At 42.0% G+C, this 21240-nt stretch overlaps 1 protein-coding gene across 1 annotated transcript; it reads left to right on the top strand.

Annotated features, from left to right (window-relative positions):
- The first annotated feature begins 40 nt into the window (after nucleotides 1-40).
- LOC124053705 (protein phosphatase 1H-like) lies at nucleotides 41-20382 on the top strand. Its single transcript, XM_046379120.1, has 10 exons — nucleotides 41-544; nucleotides 6852-7041; nucleotides 8752-9123; nucleotides 10990-11102; nucleotides 11293-11377; nucleotides 12553-12671; nucleotides 16186-16249; nucleotides 17281-17388; nucleotides 19375-19526; nucleotides 19665-20382. Exons 1-10 carry the CDS (start codon nucleotides 309-311, stop codon nucleotides 19810-19812), a joined length of 1587 nt encoding a protein of 528 aa, XP_046235076.1. The 5' UTR covers nucleotides 41-308; the 3' UTR covers nucleotides 19813-20382.
- The last annotated feature ends 858 nt before the right edge of the window (nucleotides 20383-21240 follow it).

Here is a 21240-nt window from a genome sequence, read left to right as displayed (position 1 = left end):
TGTATTTCCGCGTTCACGTCGGCCGAGCTGTTATCAATGACTCTCTCCATGGGGCTGAGCAGGGTCTTACTTAAAGCATCATTGCTGTTTTCATCCTCCTCCTCCTCCTCCTCTTCTTCTCCGGCTGCGGCTGCTTTCTCCGCCCTGAATGAATGAAGCTTTAACCATCTGAGGGTCTCCTCCGCCTGCACCCGCCTCTTATATTCCTGTTGTCGACCAGCGAGGCCGAGCTGGGGGGCAATCCGGGGAAAGGGAGCCGCGGCGCCGCGCACCGGCCGACGGACGCTCCGCCGCGACGCACCACCAACATGCTCACCAGGGTCAAGTCCGCCGTGGCCGGGTTCATGGGTGGAATCATGGCCGGGGGCAGCTCCGGCGGAGGGGGCAACGCTGGTTCCGAGCTGCCGCTGAAATTTCCATATATGAGACCTCAGTTCCTTGGACTGTCCCCGGATGAAATCGAGTGCTCCGCGGACCACATAGCCCGGCCCATCCTCATCCTGAAGGAAACCAGGAGATTACCGTGGGCCACCGGCTACGCTGAGTAAGTAACCCGACTGCAGGTGCTCTTAAAGCGGCTCTTGTCGCCCTCCAGGTGTCATCACAGTTGCATGTCACGTGAAAGCATCTGTCCTGCGGAGGCCCAAGTGCGTGCAGGTGATCATCACAACACTGGTCTGCTCAAGTCTGCTGTAGATCTGAAATGAGAAGAGCTGACTTGCTGCACCTGTTGTGATCCACATCCATCTCCAGCATGGCATCGGGTCCATACAGAGTCCTTTCGCATTGCGCAATCCACGCTTTGAAACAAATTTAAATCGCGTGCTGTCATCCAAAGGATCACAGCCCGAGCTGGTTTTCACGTGCAAGAGGATGATGCACCTTCTACCAAGAGCATCTGGGTATTAGTCTGCAACTGGGTTCTATTTATGGCTGGCTGTGTGTGTGTCAGTGGGGGATTGCATGTGAACAGCTTCTAGATATGCTGTAGCAAAACCAGTTTGCACTCTTACATTCTGGTCTGGCCTTCCTGACTCTGACTAGTTTTAAATGCAGCTAAATGAAGAGTTTGCTGCCTCTGTCAGCATCTAGAAGAGAAGCAGGGCCGCATGCATAATGGTTATGTTCATTATTGATTGATTCCTGTTTGTCAAATATGCCGATAAGTCTCTGGAATGTCGTAAATTGGTGAAAAATGCTCATTTTGCTGTATTACAATTTAATTAAAGAGTTTGGTCTAGACCTGCTCTAATTGGAAAATGTCATGAGATAACTTTTGTTGTGAATTGTCGCTATATAAATAAACTGAATTGAAAACTGAATTGAATTTCCCAGATTCTAAAGCGACGTCCTCAAATTGCCTCTTTGGTCAAACAGTCCAAAGTCTCTTTATTTACTATCATAAATAACAAAGAAAAGCATCAAATCCTCCTCTTCCTCCTCTTGATACTGAGAAGTGCCAAACAGTCTTGCGAAAATGAAATTTTAAAACAAAATTATGACACGAGAAAAGGTCTTATATTTTGAAATTCATTGCGAACTGCAGTAGATGGGTGTGTATTTTAAGTTGGCTCATGTTCCTAATGTACATACTGTACCTTTAATGGCATGACTGAACGTCCTAACAGCAATGAGTGCAGTATTGCAGAGAGACGATCATCTGTAGGATAAGGGCACGGTACAAGCCCCACAATGCAACTATAGTAGCAGCATTAAAAGCAGTGTAAAACTCTAACTTATGAAGGTCTTCGATCATTAAATCAACACTACTGCTCATTATACATAGCACAGTAAGCATCCGATTGTCTGTGTCTGTTGCATTCTTTTGAACACTCAAGACATTCAATACATGATAGACATGTAAAACCTACACCAGATCTTCCTCTCGCCAAGGAAGACATGATATGATTAGATTTATTTGTTGCTAAAGAATAAAGCGTCTGCGGAAAAGGCAGCTCAAAAGTCTTTTAGCCACAGTTTGTATCACTTGATCAAATGTTGCCTGCTGTATGTTTCCACCTTTGGTTGACATAAGACAAAAGTCACCAGGTGTCCACCCTGATACCAGTGTGTGCTTAACATTTTGCAATAATCCTGACTAACTTTGATAAAAAAGATGATAAGGATAAAGAAGAAAAGGGTGCCATTGTAGATATTACAATAGTGTCATTGATAGCATCAATGAAGTATTGTCTGACAGTTGTTCCTACATATCCGTGAATCCACGTCAGTTCCTCCCATATTACATAAGTGTTAGTCAATAGTTGTGTCTTTTTAAGTGAAGTAGTACATTACAGTGACGTGGTATTAGGAAATGCAGACTAGCCTCATGATTGCCACATCATTTCTATGTCTAATAATGCAGATTATATTTGATTACACATGAAGTTTGCATGATCTGGTTCTTACTCTGGTCTCTGGTCACACATCCCTTTCTTTTTCTTTTTTTCTCTCTCTTTAACACACACTTTCACCACACACTGATTCTCAGAGCAGGCATGAAGTGTCTCTTCGGGACTGGTGTTTTAATGAGTTCAGTACATGTCTGCGTAATCTGTGATTAAAACATCCTGTGTTGTCATTACAGCAGCCATTTTGGCTCTACATCCAATTCAAGTACTATTATTTAATTTATTCATGATTTTTATTTCATTTGTCCATTTATTACATTATATAGGTATTGTATCTTGCGATACATCGTCACTCTATAGTTTCACTCACTCATGTCCCGCCCACAGCAGTTTCTGATTGGTTACATATCATGAGAAATGACCTATCAATACTGAAAGCTACTTTGCTTAACAGAGACTTAAGATAGACTATTGTGGAAGTGTTGTTGTGTTCTGCTCTAATCTAAACTGCAAATGTTAACATGCCCAGCTAACTAGCTTCAGGCTAACAACCTAGCAGTAACTGAGCTTTACATCCAAGCTTTATGAAAGTCCTTAATATTTCTCCACTTCGTGGAAGCTGGTCCTGGATGCTAATATAAATCAGAATTTATCGTAATGTTAGCATCAATACCCTTCTCTTTATTAGATTTTGAGAAGTTTATATTTCAGAAACCCCAGATATATCTGTTCTTCAAGATAGCATTATTCTAATTAATCACATTGATTAGTCCATATTCTAGACACCTTGTTTCCATGTCCTCTACATGTAAAATAAATTAAAAAAAAAAGAAAAAAAAAACAGAAAAAAGGTGTATCAAAAACTATGAGTGGTAAATTTTCCACCATTATCAGCGTAAACTACATGTTGTCCTTTGTAGTGATGTGCCTCACAGTCCCATCAGGAGTACGTATTGAGGAAGATAGCTAAACCCACCCATTCCTGCATTCCATTCAAGCTCTCCTATTTTGTCTTTGTGTTTTCTTATCTCATATATTCAGGTGTTAGTGCAATCCTGACCAAATCCCTGAAGAAAAAGTGCCAAATTTGGACTTTTTGAAAGATGGTTTTAGTATCTAACTCCCAGCTCTTTTGCTGTTATTGTTCCTTTGATGTAGCGTTAAACAGAGGCAAAGCTATGCTTCACAAAATAATTATCTCATCCTTAGGGCCAATGTCTGGCCCAGAATCTGTTGCCAAGGCTGGAGAAACAAAGAGGGCATTAGATGTCTGACAATGGAGGGGAAAATTAGGTTTTGTTCCTAATGGGAGGAAAGCTAATTGATCCTAGTGGAACAAAAGTTTGATTGGCAGGGAAATGAGGTAACTATCATTCCTCTTGCAAATGGTGAAATGAGGCCAAATGCAAGAGTACTTAAAACCACACGTGTGCACACACACACACAGACACACACCACACATAGCAGTAGCTGCACCTGCCATGAAATATAGTAAAACAGAATGACTAACTATTATTTAACCTATTAAATTAAATGCATCATAGTCATGAAGGATTCTCCTTTAATAGTTTTTATATTTATGGTTCAACAGTTCATATAAATATATATATATTTTTTGTTGTTTTTTTTACACACCCAATAATGTAAAATCATCAGGAGACCATAATCACACCACACAAATACACAGGTCATCACTTCATTGTGTTTGTTGACAGCAGACTTTAATGAAGGCTTCCTGGACTCAAAAGTGGTCGATTTGTCAGGATGTGTTATGACTGTAATAAGTCAGGGGGCATTTTCTTCTGTAATTATGGCTGCAGCAGTAACATTAGGAGAGCTGAATAATCAGAGCAAAGAACAGCCCTCTGGACTTAATGGCTTTTATACAACGTCCGCATGGTGAATGACACATCACAACCAAAGCATAAAGCCAGTTTTAGCACAGGAACTCCCTCAATACCACAACCAGTTCTGTTTAAGCACCTTATGCTTTATGGGATGATTTACTTCATAAATATGTGCAGATTCTTGCCTGTTGCAGCTATTTGTAGTTGTCTAATGTGCATATGTGGAGTGTAGTGCAGGTTTAAGATTGTTATACAGAGGAAGAAATAGATTTTGGGTGTAGTATTTTCACTGCTTCTGCAGTCCCAGCAGAATCTAATTAACCATGTTTCAAAAGCATTTTAATAGCCTGTTTGGAGTTTTAAAAGGCTGCAAGATTGTCAGGAAATCTGATGCGTTTTCTCAGCAGCGTCTCCCTCTCTCTGCACACAGGTGCAACAGACAGCTACACAAGGCTTTCAAGACAACATCTCCATCTCTTTGTCCCATTTACTATCTCTCTTTATCTCTCTCTCAGATTGAAAAACGCTTTATTCGCCTTTATTTGCATTTGTCAGCCATAGTCATAGTCAAATATGTAGCTCAACACTATGAAAGATTGGAACAAAATATAAATACATCTCTGCTTAAGCACATAATTTTTTACGTACATGCATATATTGTACATACATTACATATACTCATATGCAGGCTTTCGATGCATGCATGAGCATAATGCATAATCACCTTTGCCATATATTTTTATCTTCCTCTGAGGTTAACAAGCATTTGAGGCAGAGAACCAGGCAATGATGCTGCCTAGCAGAAAACATCCACAGTCTGTGTCTATAAATAGGCCAAATTCTCAACTCTCTTACACACACACACACACACACACACATTCACAACACCCTCCAGAGATGTCTATCAGACTTGCCAGTCTCATTGGAGCTGCCTCCACAATCTCACTTCTCACTATTTATTGGTAACCCAAGCACCATCATTAGCTATTATTCAGCAAGGTTTAGTGACATTTGAGACGTCTCGTAAAAGATTAGGGTGACACAAAAAGGCTAATGTGCCAGGATTTTAATGCTCATTTTCACTGGTGCAAGTAGAAGCTGGATTAAGTTTTTTAAACTATAACTGCTGTGTTAAGTCTGTAATAATGCAATGACCAAAAGCATCCTCCTGATGTTAATGAGGAGCGTGAATCTTCAGGAGCAGGTTGTCAATGCAGTGTTGGCTGGAAAGGATAGCTGGTCATCCAGCGTCAAACCCGGGTTCCATGCAGTCCTCAGTACTGACGCAGGGTGAAGACCCATTACCTGTCACGAAAAGCAGATCAGTCTTGTCCTGATTTAGCTTCAGGTGGTGTATCAACATCCAGTAAGAGATGTCTGCCAGAGATGCAAAGATTTTTCCTGCCGTCTGGCTTCCGGACCTGAAAGCGCAGCTGCAGGCATTTGATCATAAACCAGAATATTGGACAAACTTGACTTTATGATGATGGTGTCACATGAAAAGTTGAGGGGGTTTCATTCTGTAGAGTATGAATGTCTATAGCAAATTTTGTGACAGTTCATTCAACAGTTTTTCAGCCATTTTACTTTAAGAACAGACATTTCAACCTTGTGGTGGCAAGAGAAGAAACAGTCAGGGGATCACCAAAATCAGTATGATTTATCGTCTGCTTTGGAAATCCAAGTAATAGATGGAAGTGATCTACTGTTTAAATGAGATCTTTGTTCTCTTGTGGCATTGGATGAAAAGTCAGGTATCACCAGATTCGGGGGCATTTGTCCTCTGGGGATCATGAATGTCTGTATGAAATTTCAGGTGATCCATCAAATAGTTGTTGCTATATTTGAGTTTGAAGACTGACTGGCTGACAGAATGAATTGCCCTCTCTTGTGCCATTAACCAACCCAAAAATAAATGTCTTTCATTCAGTAATTCCCAGTTATTTATTTTTTCAGTTTTTATTACTGGCAGTTTGACTTTTAACCAACTTTTAGTATTAGTTGTATAAATGTAACACACATAATTCACTTTCATGCAAACCTCTCAGTTATTGTGTGGCTGTCCTCAATTTCTTTGTCTTCTTGGTGCTGTCTCTCTGCGGTCTGCCTAGTTAAATAAGAGACCAAAGATGAATAAGGCAGCACACACACAAACAGCTTTGGGCATAAATGTACAGTCGCACACCAACAATGACTTCTAATTCACCAAGAAGCGACTGTCCCAATGCGTCAGGACAGTCCGGGCAGAGCAGTACCGCAAATGAGCCCTACTGTTTGATCTTCATCAGGAAGATGAAACATACAAAGCCCGCTGCATCGCCGGGCGTACAGATAAAAACCTCAGGCTGTGGCTCAGACTAATTGTTGTGATCCTGCAGTGAGCCATAATGACCATGAAAGGACTGCAGCGCCGTTTCATTCGACAAAAAGCATCAGCTTTCATCCAACTGCCTGTTCCAGACCACAGCTGTCACACTGGGAAACAGTAGCAAGTTCATCCGTTGCTTGTAGAAAAATTGTTGCTGGAAAAAAAATGAACGCACGTGTTGCTAAATGTGATTTTTCGATAGCAGGACCTCTGATTGGCTGTGGATAAGGTTATAGTCGAAGCTAAAATATCAGTCAACCTGTGCCTATCACTCTCCTGTTTTAGGGTGATCAATGCTGGTAAGAGTGCGCTGAATGAGGACCAGGCCTGCTGCGAGGTGGTGGTAGCAAGACGGAGGCCTATGAGCTACTGCCCTCCTTCCACGCCCAGCAAGACTCCCACGACCAAGAGACGCAACTCCCTGCCCAACGGGGAGGCCCTGGGGCTCCGTATAGAGCACAGCAGGCTGGGAGAGGTACAGCAACACACAAGTGCACACTCCATTGAATGAGTGTGTATATACATAACGCAGTTTTGCTCACAGGTATACACACAAGGAGCAGTAACCTCACGACCAGAGCTAAACAGCTGGAGTGCAAGTGCATGTTCACATCATGTACTGTACATGTGGAGCTGTTGGGGTGCAGTCGAGAGTCCCTGTAGTGTGGTCACTGCTGCCATGTACAGTAAATCACATCCTGAAAATGAAAATGGTAGAGAATGACATGTCCAAGGCTGCACAATTATTTTAATAAATATCTCACTCAATAACTTTGCCAATTTGTCAATAAAATGATTGGAAATTAGTGAAAAATGTCCATCACAATTTTCCTAAACCTCCAAGGTGAGATCTTCAAATTTCTTGCTTTGTCTGACCAACAGTTCAAATTTCTACAATGTTTTGTTTCCAATCACAGCACAAGACATAGAAAAGCAGCAGAACCAACAGCTGAGAAGCTGGAACCATTTGGTGACTTGGACAATCAATTATCAATTGTCATTTGATTCATTGACTATTCCTGTCACCTCCAGATGTTAATTGTCCTTTCAGCCTCAGAAGCAAAGTAAATCCTGGTACAGTTTTAATGAGGCAGAATGTATCTACACAAACCAAACTTAAAAAGTGAAAAAAAGAACTTTGCTTTAATGGGGAAAAATGCAGTCAGTTTCGTAAAAGCTGCTGTTGGTGAGTTTTAGTTGAAATGGCAGCAGAAAATAAAAATCATCTTTATTTGAGGGAGTATGTGTGTTCAAGGTCAGGCAATACCAAGCAGGAAGGGAAACTTTCTGTTCCTGCCTCCAGACTGGATTGAAGGGAGGAGGGCGTTTGACCTCAGCAGCTCCCACATGCTGTTGGACCGGATGAGTCATGATGTTGTCTTCTGGGTCTGTCCTCCAGGAGATGACTCACACACTCTACAAATTCAGCCTGCAGCATTAGTCATTTATTGGCTTTTTTTTTTTTCAAATTATTTTTAAATGAGTGTGGATTAATGAGCTGGAGGAGGTTTTTTGAATACTTCTGTCAAAATTATTTAGCATTTTGGGTAAATTGGCTGACATATACTTAATGCTTGTTGCTTTGCTATAAGGTCAAAAAGGATTTTAAAGTACAATGTCTTGTTGCTACAAAATGACAAAGGCACAGGGATAACTTTTCTCTCAGCACTGATTTATATCAGCTTTGACACTTGTTTTAGTCACTTAATGTTCGAGGAAGTGATCTTTCGCTCATTTGTGTTTTCTGTTGGCAACATGTTTTCTTTGGAATATAATACATTACTGTCAGAACCACGGTTCACATCACTGTATTTATGTTTGGCACAACAGCTGGAAAATAGTGTTACATCTGGACATAGTTTATGTTCAGACAAATGTCTCTGGACAGTCACAGTTTTTCCGAGAAACCCCTCTGGTGTTTTGACTTTTTAATAAATGGCTCTGAATGCTGATGGTCTCATAGGTCCTTTCTATGAAAGTTCTGATTTGACAGTGACACAAGCATTGGGTGGGACACTGATCAGTGGATGTGGAGATGCATGTTTGAGCTAAAAATCATAATCCCATCATAATTTTTGTCGTGATTATGAGGTTGAATCTGTTGAGCTGTTGCTTTGTAACTGTCTGCTGTTGAAACTACCACTCGAATATGAATTCAATGCACATGTTGTATATGTATCTGCAGGACAGTGAAGGATTCGTGTTCCACTACTGGGCCTTGTTTGATGGCCACGCTGGTTCAGGTGCGGCAGTCGTCGCTTCCCGCCTACTGCAGCACCACATCGCCTGCCAGCTCCAGGGTGTCATCGAGATCTTGCGCAATGTAGCCTCCCTGCCCCCGACCGTCCTGGGCGAGGAGCCTGACAACAACCCCTACCTCCAGGGAAACACCCCAGGCCCTCACCGAGCCCTGACTCGGGCTGCTTCGCTGCGGGGCGCCACAGGTGCACCCGGCTCTCCGTGCAGCACCCCGCCTCCTCCACGCTTCTTTATCGAGAAGAAGATCCAGCATGAGAGCCTGGTGATAGGAGCCATAGAAAACGCCTTCAAAGAAATGGTGAGAGATATCATTTCAGTCTGCACATCCTCATCAGCTGACACTCAGAAGTGTTCATTTTCTTCTCGCAGGGATCAGTTGTCTGACTCTGTCATCACCACATCATCAGCAGCTGTAGCACCTACACTGTGAAACTTTATCCACACTTTGAAAACACTCACCTGACAGCAGGAAAGCTGATGTACGTTACATTCTTACAGCATGTTACATGAATAAGTTTCAGACATACTGTGCATTTCCTCTAGGCTTCGACTTCTGTCAAAATATTTGTCGCATATTTATTGAGGCTTTTTCTTTTTTTTGCAGTTCAATGGCTTCACGGTTTTAACAAATGCTTTGCTTTGTGATTTATCTGTTAACTACCTGATATTTGTAAAGTAAATGTGCACAAATTTAGAGATGAAATAATCAGTAAATGGATGATGACAGGATTATTAATCTACCATCAACCCTGATCATCAGTTCATCTTCAGCACAGGACTTGAGTAAATGTACTTTGTTACATTCCACCTCGGGTATGTATTAAAACTTGCTAAGCAGATATGGGCATTTATTAGTGAAGGAGCCAATACATGCAAGTAAAGACACATAAAACCTCCCTGTGTTTGCTGTCATAATAGTTAGTTAGTCACACGGTGTGATATTCTGATCACACTTTAGAGAGAGTCGCACTACAGAGTCGACTACAACCTTTAGTGTCTCTGAGTGCAGACACACTTTAGACATCTGGCCTCAGAGAGCTGGGTTATGAAACAATGGTTCCTGGCTGAACGCCACTCAACTGTACACATTGCACCATGAATTTCAGTCATTTTGTCGCAGTCAAAGGCACCATCTGATAAATGTGTCATTTTAGGTAAAGGGCATTTAGCTGAAAGCCTTGTTCATTTTTGAAGAAACAGCATCAGGGCAGTCAGCTTTTTTGGAACTAAATGTATCCCAAATGTTTTAATTCATACAGAGATCTGCAGTCTTTATATTACCCAACTGATATTCACTTCTGTGTTTCTGTGCGTGTCTGTACAAGCCAAAGTCTATGCCATATTACCACTAGATGGCAATGGAAAACAGCCCACACTGCTGAAGCTGGACCCTGTGGTGCCCAGATTAAAAAGATTCCTGTGAAATCTCCTCTCAGATCAGCCCCCTCCCTGTCACCTTTTCACTGGCAGAAAAAAAGAAACACTCTTACACTTGATTTGACATTCTTTGTAGGAGATTATCGCTGCATCGGTTAAAGCCGTGGCCTCCGTAGAAAGACGTCCACCTGCAGGAGAAAAACACTCCTCCTCCCAGAGTTCTGTCTGCGGGGTTTCATGTGATTAAATTCCTATTGTAGAAGGTTTGGAACAGAAAAAGCAAGCAAGAGGGATTCATGTAACAAATTAAGCCGTTATGTTCACTTAAATGTCTGCATGTATGATCAGTATAAGGCTTCTCGGGTCAAAATTCAAACCTCCTCATGTGTCAGTTTTACATTATTCATGTAAGAAAAGTCTTTGTGTACTGACGCGTGGCCAACGTCAGGTTCAGGTTCAAGCGATAGATGGTCTACAACAATGCCCACACACCATCTGTCTTTCTAAAATGTTGATAAGATTTTCAGTCTTGCCTCACTCTCTCTCTCTCTCTCTCCCTCGTGGCCTTATAGTCATATTTATGAATGCTGCTGCATAGACAAAGGCCCAGACTTCTGCATGTGTGGGCTGCTTGCAGTGTGGATTTTGACATGACACTGACATTTCTTAATTTTTACTGTCGTCTGTGGGTGGATGTGGGAGGTTTTTAAAGCTCCCTGCCTGTTGTCTTTTTAACTGATGTTTCATGAAACATTAACAAAACCGTCGCTGTCTCTCCCTTCCCCAGGATGCCCAGATTGAGAAGGAGAAACAAGTCTATAATGTCACAGGAGGATGCACAGCCCTCACTGTTGTTTACCTGCTGGGAAAACTATACGTTGGGAACGCAGGTGACAGCAGGTGTGTGTGCTTACCTTATCTGTTGAATAAAGTTGTTTGATTTTAATTACACCTCTTACATGGGCTTCCTCCTGGTCACGTTCCCTGAGCCTGTCTGTGACAACATGCACATGCTGGAGCAAAGACACTTGTAGCTTCAACCGCTTCTTGTATGAACGTTACTTTTCTGACTTTTTGTGTGTGTCTGCAGGGCTATCATTATTAGAAACAATGAAATAATTCCCATGTCGACGGAGTTCACGCCAGAATCTGAACGACAGCGACTCCAGTTTTTGGTAAGAAAACTCTGTGTGAGTTCTAATCTGATGTGCAGTTTGAATCTTGACAAATATATGTGTTAAGATTAGTTACAAAAAGGCATGTTAGCTTATATGAAACTGCACCTTCTGCACACACGGAAGAGCAGCTGGAGACCCCCCTGTACATGAATTCAGTTTATTAAGTTGACCAGAGAAGCTGTGCTTATTGTCGACCACAGTTTCCAACTGTGTGTTCACACAACAAGCAACACAATCAGCGAGATATTTTAAGTCCATCAGTTTCCTATAGAGCTGTGCAACAATCTCAACAAGCTTGTCAGCTGAAAATAACTGGCCGTGATTGACCTTTTTATAGGCAGTAGCAGTCTGCACTGATTCACATCTCTGCACTGCTGTGTTTCCTTTTGATTCCAGGAGTAAATGTCTCATAAATATTTGGATAAACAGTTGCTTCTTTAGTTGGAAGGAGTGGAAATCTCACCTCTTAATTCTTTCCCTCTGCATAGTTCATAGAACCCAGCACAATTTTCTTTATGTGAACCAAAGGAAGAAACAGGCTCTAGTTGTTGCATTATTAAAGGGATAGTTCAGATAGTTTGGATTTGGAATGGGTTTATATGAGGTTCTTAGCCATAGTCTGTGTATTTCCTACAGTAGACTGCAGTCAGCACTTCCCCCAGTTTGCGAAAAGCAGCAGGAGTACTGAGGTAGGAAGGTAAGCAGTGTGGACGGGGGCAACAGCAAAACACATTTTAGCCACCTAAGGAGATCAATATTAGTTTAAGCGGATGCTATATTTAGAATATTTTCACTCCTGCTTTCAGACAGCCCTTTTCAACAGGAGAGTGAAGCCTTTGTATTGCTCAAGTCACCGGACTCCATTTACAAAAGCAAGAATTTTAATTAACAGAACACAGGAGTTTTGTTATTGTGTGCCCTTGGTGAAGTCGAACTAACCCTTTAAAACTTTAAAAGCCAAATAACACAAACAAATAAATCGATCAAAGCAGCGGTTAAACTTACGTTGTGTTAGCTAAAATTCCAGTCAAAAGAGTCTGGTGGCTTTGGAGAGAGAGAAAAAAGATGGAATATGGACAAAAAAAACCAAAGGGATGGAAGTTGACATTTTGAGTGTAAATCTGCCACACATATATCTGCTTGACCAGTGACCATCATTATCTGTTCTCCAGGGTTTTATGCAGCCTCACCTGTTAGGAAATGAGTTCACGCACTTGGAATTTCCCCGGAGAGTTCAGAGGAAGGAGGTGGGCAAGAAGATGCTCTACAGAGATTTCACCATGAATGGATGGTAAGTCTTCCCCTGTCTTCCATTTTCTTTTTTTACACACTATTTTCAATGAGCAGAGAAAGATTCCTGAGTCCTCAAAATGAGAGCCTAAGATAAATGACTTCACTATGAATCATACCTGTTAAATGAAATCTGCTGATGTTCTGGGACTGCAAACTCCAGCCCTCTCCAGCTACATCCACCTTAAATGAAACGATAATCTGAAGAAGATTTCATTAGTCTGAATCTCTGCTCTTCTCCCTCAATTTCCCTCCTTTCCTGCTGCTTGCACTCTTCTATACAGGAAGCTGAAGAGAGCAGCAGAGACCTAATGAGAAAGCAGCCTAAGCTGATACCATATAATGACACAGCAGAGGTGGTCCTGTATGTGCAGGTGTTGTGACTTTAGCAAGGCACCGTACGGTTTGACTGTAGCTGCAGTGGAAGCCAGTAATGAGATGTGCCTTTTCCTGACACACTCAGCTCTCACTCACTGACACACATACACATACAGTACAGCGTGTATTGTGCTGTGTGATGTATATTTCACTGTAAGTCCACCCCTCAGGAGCAGAAATGTGCCAGCCAGGATGTGCCACTATGTGGACTACTGCTGTTTGGAATCATTTTTTATATATATTGTCAGTTTCTTCAAAGGACTGTGTGCTGCACTGCTACTTATATTTAATTACCTCAAATATTCCCTAGGAAGTAGGGAATAGGAAGTAGGAGTAGAAGGAATTAGGAAGTAATCAAAAACATTAAAGTTTGCAGGCTGTTAAAGCAGACACTTTCACTTGAATTTGCTGTGGTCAAGGAATAAGCAAACAACATTTTGAATTTGAAAAATCATCCAGTGCCCACCTTTTGCACTTGACATTATTCAATGACTCAAGGATTCAAAGAGCTTTATTTGTCTTTGCAGCTAAGTATGTGTAGCACATAGAGCAATGGAACAGCATTCATCCAGGATGCTACATGGTGCTACACAGAAGACTACACATAAGTAAAAAATAAAAATATAGAAATGAAGAATAGAAATAGAAATATAGAATAAAAAATATGCACAGATATACACAAGTACACAGACAAGACTGTGTGTGTTGTGCAGAGGTGTCCAAGTGTTGGGTGTGTGTGTGTGTGTGTGTGTGTGTGTGTGTTTGTGTATGTGTATGACTGTGTCAGTCCTGTCCCTGGGAGTTTAGGAGTCTGATGGCTTGGGTAAAGAGACTATTTCAGTGCCTGGTAGTGGTGGACCGAATGCTCCGATACCTCCTAACAGACGGCAGAAGGGTGAAGAGTGTGTGTGAGGTGTAATCTACTATGCTAATTGCTTTGCGGATGCACTGTGTGGTGTAACTGTCTGTGATAGATGGGAGAGGGACTCCAGTGATGCTCTCAGCTGTCCTAACAATCCACTGCAGGGAGTTGCGGTCCAGGATGGTGCAGTTCCCAAACCAGGCAGTGATGCAGCTGCTCAGGACGCACTTGATAGTTCCGATGAAGCAGTGATGTTCAAGCCCTTCAAGCATGAGCTAAAGTGTGAACATGGCAGCTAGGGGGTTACTGTAGCATGGAACAACAAGGAAGACAGCTGAACCCTTCTGTTTGTGTTCCTTTTGCTCAAAAGCTGACTTCTTCAGTAAAGCTCTATTGAATATTTCCATATCATAGATGTAGTATGCCTCATACATGGGCACATTTCTGACTCCTCTTTTGTCACCTCTTTGTCCAGACAGGAATGCCACTGAAAAGGTAAACTCTACATCACACCCTGGACTCTTGTGTGGGCCATGTTTATGTCCTTCAGCTTGAAGATTAGCTTGGGTCACAAATCAGTGCAGGAATAGCTTTTGATAAAGCCAACAGATGAATGATGGCTCCGCTTTTGTCTTCTGTGGTGTATTTTCTGCAAGCAGCTACAACTGAGGTGCCCATGAGCAAAGCACATTTAAGTACATACGTGTATGACCCTGAAATGAAGAACAGTGAGAATAAGCATTCCGAGCCGGCAGCCCTTACCGACCCAGAGTGGGAAGATATTAGTGCAGTATGTGACTCATGCTATCAGAGGTGTTAAGTGTGACGGACAGGGATGATAGGGCGACTGATGGATGAAGATGTTGTCTCTGTACATCTGCAGCACAAAGGCACAGGGTAAAAGAGCCAGGCAAGAGAGAGAGAGAGTGTTGTGTTTGGGTCGGGAAAAGTACACTTCTCCATTCTGAGACAGAATAATGGGCAAGGAAAGACATGGACTGACAGACAGGGCAAACCCTGGTCAGATAAGAAGCCGTTTGAAGTTGATATTCTCTGCCGACTGGTGACGCCAAGTCTAATCTATCTAGTATAAGTACATTGGCGTCAGCCGTGGAGTCTTTCAGTCTGACTTCAAAGCTCCATTTCTAAGTGTGTTTTCTGATCTTCCACTTCAATTTGTGCACTTCTGAACTCATTTTTTGCTGTTGCTTGTGTTTGCTCGCTCACTTACGCCTGCTAGATTCTTTCACAAGCAAAAACACTTGTTATTGCACTCTAGAGAGAGACTCTTGCAATGAGACACGGAATCAAAACCTGCAAGAGTGTCTTTGTTTCGCACTCATATGCTTATTAGAAAGGGTTGAGCAAGAGCGAGAACAAATTAAAAACTTAAGCGTGAGACAAACTGACAAACATTAGACCTTAAACCTTAACTCGCAACATTAAAGGGAGGCTCCACCGTATTTGCAGCTCAAGAAGAGTACTCATCATGTTGAGTACTGTTTAATATAAGTGTAGTACCTCTAATGATGTTGCCTGGATTATCTCAGCTTATCTCAACAGAAAACCTGCATTACACACTGAGGTGTGAAGTCTAACAAAGAGATGCTCTTAGATTGCATTATGGGAAGTGAATTTTTGGAGCGCGCTCCACACTAGGGACTAAAAAGACAGGATAACTCAGCTCGTGTTGCACCAACTTGGGCCATTCTTTTTAAAATATTACACCAACAAGTCCTCCAGTTTTATCAATGTTCAATACTAAATGGCTTGAGACCTTTAACAATCTAAGACAGTGTAAGGAAAATTATGCAGAACTTAAAGCAGCCTTGGGGGAAGCAGGATAAACTGTAAACACTGCCATATAACTTACAGAAGCTGAAGTTTTTCTGGTTACCTGTTGAATGTCATTCCAATATTTGCTCTCCTTTTAGCTCTGTTTTGGTCTCCACCACCACAATTCAGTTAATCAGTGATCATGGTCTTGTGAATGAGATTAGTAATTACATTTGATTGAGTTTCCCTCCTGGTTTTTGTTGTGATGGTTGATATTTGATGTTCTCAATGACAGTGTGAAAGTGCCTGGCTGACGACAGGTGGCAACAGTTGGTTATGTTATGAACATGGGTTTGTTGTGACAACAGGAAGCTTTTGTTAAGAGTGTTTTTTGCAGTTTATTGTTCATGAGTGAATGTATGTCAGAATGTCACACAGAAAGAAAGAAAAGATTCATTCACTGTCTTGGTCTGGTTTTCTCTTCTTTCCTCCAACGCAGGGCATACAAGACCATTGAGGATGAAGATCTCAAGTTTCCGCTAATATACGGGGAAGGGAAAAAGGTAAGATTGTGTGTCGACTCGAGGCTCTGTACGTTTACTCTTGAATTCAGCATTGCAGAGAAAAATCACTCACTCTAACATTGTCAGTCTGACACACACACACACACACACACTACATGCCTGCCAGCCACCCAGTGAGTGGGCGAACACTTGCTCTCTGATGTGCAAGTAACACACTGTGTGTCCTTGTGTGTGTGTGTGTGTGGGTGTGTGTGTGTGTGTGTGTGTCAGTGTACACCCTCACTAGAAGATAGAGCAGACGGTCCATCTGTTTCACTCCAGTAGCTACATCTAACGCACCCGGACATTCAGACAGACACACACCACTCGGGAGATGACAGTCGTCTCCCTGAGAAGTGAAGTTAATCCCCACTGGGACAGCAGAGGGAGAGATGAGAAGAAGAGCCTGAAACTGAAAACATTCCACCAAATAAACCGCACAAAATGCTTCAAATTCTCAGCTGTGTTGCGTTTGTTTCGTATTTTCAATCAATTCGGTTTGAAAGAGAGACGTAACAAGAGTCTCCATCAGAGAGGAAGAAAAGCATCTGACGACCGCACAGTGCCATTGTCGTCTGATGAATGGCTGCTGGATTCAAAGAGCAGATAAAATCAAGAGTTTCCACACAGGGATGACAGATTAGAGGAAAATGGAAAGAGAATTTGATAATTAAAGGAGCTGAGTTCCAGCACATACACTACAGACCTCTGAACACTGTCTCATGTTGAGATATTTGTTTAGTGCACCATCAAATGTATTTCCCCCCTAAAAAGTACACCACTATATTGTAACTGTACTGTTAGTGATTACCAGGTAAACCATCTGCTTGTGTTGTAAATCCTGACTGGGAGACCACACGGTGAAACACTGCCATCATGGCTACTGTCAGTCAATATGGGACCATATTTACATCCATATGTTCATTACTGGCTAACTGACAAACACCAGAATAGCTTTTAAACCAACAAAAATTCTTTGTAAAAATGCAAATATTTGAGAATCCCCAACTAAACCAGTCTGTGTTTTACAGGCGAGGGTGTTGGCCACCATCGGTGTGACTCGTGGGCTGGGGGACCATGACCTCAAAGTTCATGACTCCAACATCTACATCAAACCGTTCCTTTCCTGTTGCCCTGAGGTGAGTGCCAGTTCTACAAGCAGCCTCCTGACACACGTTCAGTCATTAAAAAGTAAGCTTGTAGGCTACTGTGTAGGCTAGGTAGCTAATAAGCTGCTCAGCTGCAGCACATTAGACAGTATATAGCTGTACCTGAGATGCTGGACTCATCCTTACTCTTTGGTACCGCTAATAACACGCTGCGGCGTAACACCAGCACACTGACAGCCTGCCAGCTGCTGTCAGTCAAACCGACACGCCCCTCCAGCTGGCTGAGAAAAAAGAAGCATTTGTCATTTTTCCCCTTTTAGATAATAAAAAAACTATTAATAATGCACTTAAAACACATTTCTTGGCAGCAACATGCCAAGAAACACAGCAGTGTGCCAGCAAATGTGGTGAAGAAAACCGCTAAACATGGAAGTGGACAATGCAGGTTTCAGAATTATCAAAAAGCAAAAAAACTGCTTTTTTTTACATATGGACTGCAAGAATGTTGCATGATTTAAAGTTGTGATAAAGGGAATAATCATACACACTTGGAAATATGTTTATACTTGTTTTTGCCAAGAGTTAGATGTAATTACCTGGTTTACTCTTGAGAATGTTAGAATATTTGTTTACACACAAAACACACCAAAGAAATGTGAGGTAAAAAAATGAAGCTCAGTGTGGGAACATTTCCTCCAGAATGGCAACAAAGTCAAATGTAAACTGAGTCCTGCTAGCTTTCAGTTGAGCAGTAGTTGATTATTTGCAGCCATTTGTGGTACAGGTTGAAGGATTCAAATAGTTAATTAACCAAACTGCTTTGCATAAAATGGCTGACTAATTACCACACATTATCTCACCAGACTAACTCTTTCCCCGTTTTGCAGTCTTTACACATTTGACTAAGGTTTGCCGTGGAGGAGCCAATCCTTGAATATTTTCCTTTATTTTATCCTCCTCCTTTTGTGTATGTGGGTCATTTAGGATTCTGCTACAAATGAACCTTACAGTTTATACAAAACTGTGGACTCATGAGCAACCTTTTCAACATACCTTTTAATGTCCTGTTATCCCAGCAGGTTATAGACTTTAGCAGCAAAATGCCATTCTGGTCGTTGTATCTCAGGCAGAACATATCGAACTTGTCCTGTCTGTAGTGCTCATACCAGTAAGGAGTACATGAAGAAGTATGTTTGTGAATAGAAAACATCTGTAGGTGGCCTGTGTTTCATTTTGTCATGCTAGTCTTTCCGAACACAAGGGCTTGTGGGCTCATATGTCTTCATATGTTTCCTTAAACCCATTAACCCTCAGTCTGGGGTTGTTTCCTGTAGCTGGTACGGTTACAACCTCAACGAATGAACTTATGAACAATTCGAATCAGATGTTGCAGATGCTTCTTTTCTTTTCTCCTTTTCAAACTAGTTTTTCTTGCCAGACCCATCCCTCACCTTGTTTTGTCTCACAAATGATGCCCTATATGAAAAGATAAGTCTGTCACATGACTTTTCCCACCTCCATGTCTACCTCTACCTCTATCACTACCTCTTTCTCTATCTGTATCTACACTACTGTCACAGGAGGAAGCTTTTTGCTGCATCTCTGTCTGAACAAGGTCCTCTGCTGCAGGAGAACTTGAGCTCACCTGTCTGACTGTCTGGCACTGGTTTCAAAGCGCTTTCATCTCCTGATGTAGTTTGTCTTATACAGTTTTGCATTTTTCCTCCCTCAGCGCTCTGCTTGATCTTTAATTCATTAATACCAGGGTTCATACCAGGTTCACATGGAAGACTCAACTCCTCTCAGCACTTTGTGTCTCAGTCTGTGTCTCTTTCTTTCTCTTGCAAACACAACTCTCAACCCTTACCAAAGTGTCCCATATGAGACGATGTCAATGAAAAATGTACCAGAGAAATTTTGTTGCTGCTTCAGTTTTGAGAATCTCAGGCATCACAGTGTTGGTTGGCAAAGAGCATTTTTAATAAAACCCTTCATGTTTTGTGTTTTGGCGTGCAGGTTAAGGTATATAACCTGACACAGTATGAGCACGGGGCTGATGATGTTCTGGTGATGGCAACTGACGGCCTCTGGGACGTCCTCTCCAACCAGGAAGTAGCCGAATCTGTGACCACATTCCTAGCCAACTGTGACCCAGATGATCTGCACAGGTCTGTGTTTTTTTTGGTTTTTTTTCTTTCTCTCTCATTACAGGATTGTTGCTTTAATTCTATGCACCTCAGGGCTGGTGCTTTCAGTTCTACATACTGTGGATTAACAGTTTTATTATTGTTTCCTCTGATGTCCAGGTATACAATGGCAGCACAAGACCTAGTGATGCGAGCACGTGGGATGCTGAGGGACAGAGGCTGGAGGATCACCAATGAGCGTTTGGGCTCGGGAGATGACATCTCAGTCTTCATCATACCGCTGATGTATGGCAACCGGCAGCCCTGAGGAGCCCAACAGAGATGCTGAGGTTCAAGGACCTGAAGGGCATGTAGGCTCTTAAACCAAGAGGAATGAGTAATCCTGGACTGAGAATCCCCCTTTCAATTCCCTTAGTGCTGTTTGCACTTTCCTCTTCTTCTTTAGACCAAGGACACTCTAATATTTGGGTATTTAGTTATTTGTTGGTGTTTCATATCTCTATAGAAGTTCAGAATTGGTCAGCCACCAAAATTTGGCTGCTCAGGGGAGCCTTTTTGTAAAGCATCAAAAGTCAGAAATACTCCAACATGAACATTTAGACACCTCGTAATTTCACTTGTCATGACTTAAAATTGTCAAGAAGTAATATGGTCTGTTCAGAGCTGATTAAAGTGATAAAGGAAAGAATCTTGAATGTTGGAAGTGATGGCAGTTCCAAAGGATGCCCCTGAACTTCTGCAGAGATGTGAACGCTGAAATAGGTGAATAATCTTCCACAGTGAAGAAAAGACCTCTTTCTATCTGTCCTTCGTACCTCTCTTGCTGTGCTGTACTATACTCGGCTCCTTTTCTTTTTTTCTTCTCCTGTACTGTACACTCAACTTCTTAGCAAAAAAAAAAAAAAATCTCCTTCGTCTCGTGACCAATGGACTGAGCTGACAGGTCAGCTGCGTTTTCAGTTTTGCCACAGTGTGGCTTTGAGGGATACATTGGATGGTGGATTTCCAGATTGTTTTTCAGATTACTGACAGATTGCAGCGGTGAGGTTGTGGCTGGGAGGCTGGCAAGCCTGATATCTTTTGTTACATGGAAAATATTGGAGATTTTTTTTGGGGGGGGGGGCTCTGTATCACGTGCAATCAGTTTTCATGTTTCTGAGAAAGTGCATGCCTGACAAATGGGGGACAGAGCCCTGAAGTTAACAGTAGGAAGGCAGATTAGGAATCAGATTTGTTGTGAAATGAGAACTCCTGAGCCTGTGCAGATCAGCGGGGGCATGCTTTAATATGTTTTTTGAAGTTTGAAATGAATTTAAATCGTAAAATTCAAAAATGTTACTGAGAATCAATCAAAATCAATTTAAAAAAAAAAATCTCACTGTTGGTTATCAATAAGTTTGCATTTAATTGGACTGACTTGGTGATTAGCAGTCAAGGTTATGGTGTTTCATGAAGCCATGATATATTAAATGATGAAAAAGCAAATATTCCCTGCAGCAGGGACGATTAAATTAAATTCTGTTATAATTTAAAAAATGAAATACATCCATCCATCCATCTTCTTCCGCTTCATCCGGGACCGGCTCGCAGGGGCAGCAGTTCGAGCAGGGATGCCCACACTTCCCTCTTCCCAGACACTTCCTCCAGCTCTTCCGGGTGCACCCCAAGGCGTTCCCAGGCCAGCCAAGTGACATAGTCCATCCAGCGTGTTCTGGGTCTTCCTCAGGGACTCCTT

Source organism: Scatophagus argus, chromosome 22 (assembly GCF_020382885.2).
Source record: "Scatophagus argus isolate fScaArg1 chromosome 22, fScaArg1.pri, whole genome shotgun sequence".
NCBI classification, from domain to species: Eukaryota; Metazoa; Chordata; class Actinopteri; family Scatophagidae; genus Scatophagus; species Scatophagus argus.
Note: the sequence above shows the minus strand (reverse complement) of the source record. Positions and strands in the feature narration are given on the sequence as shown.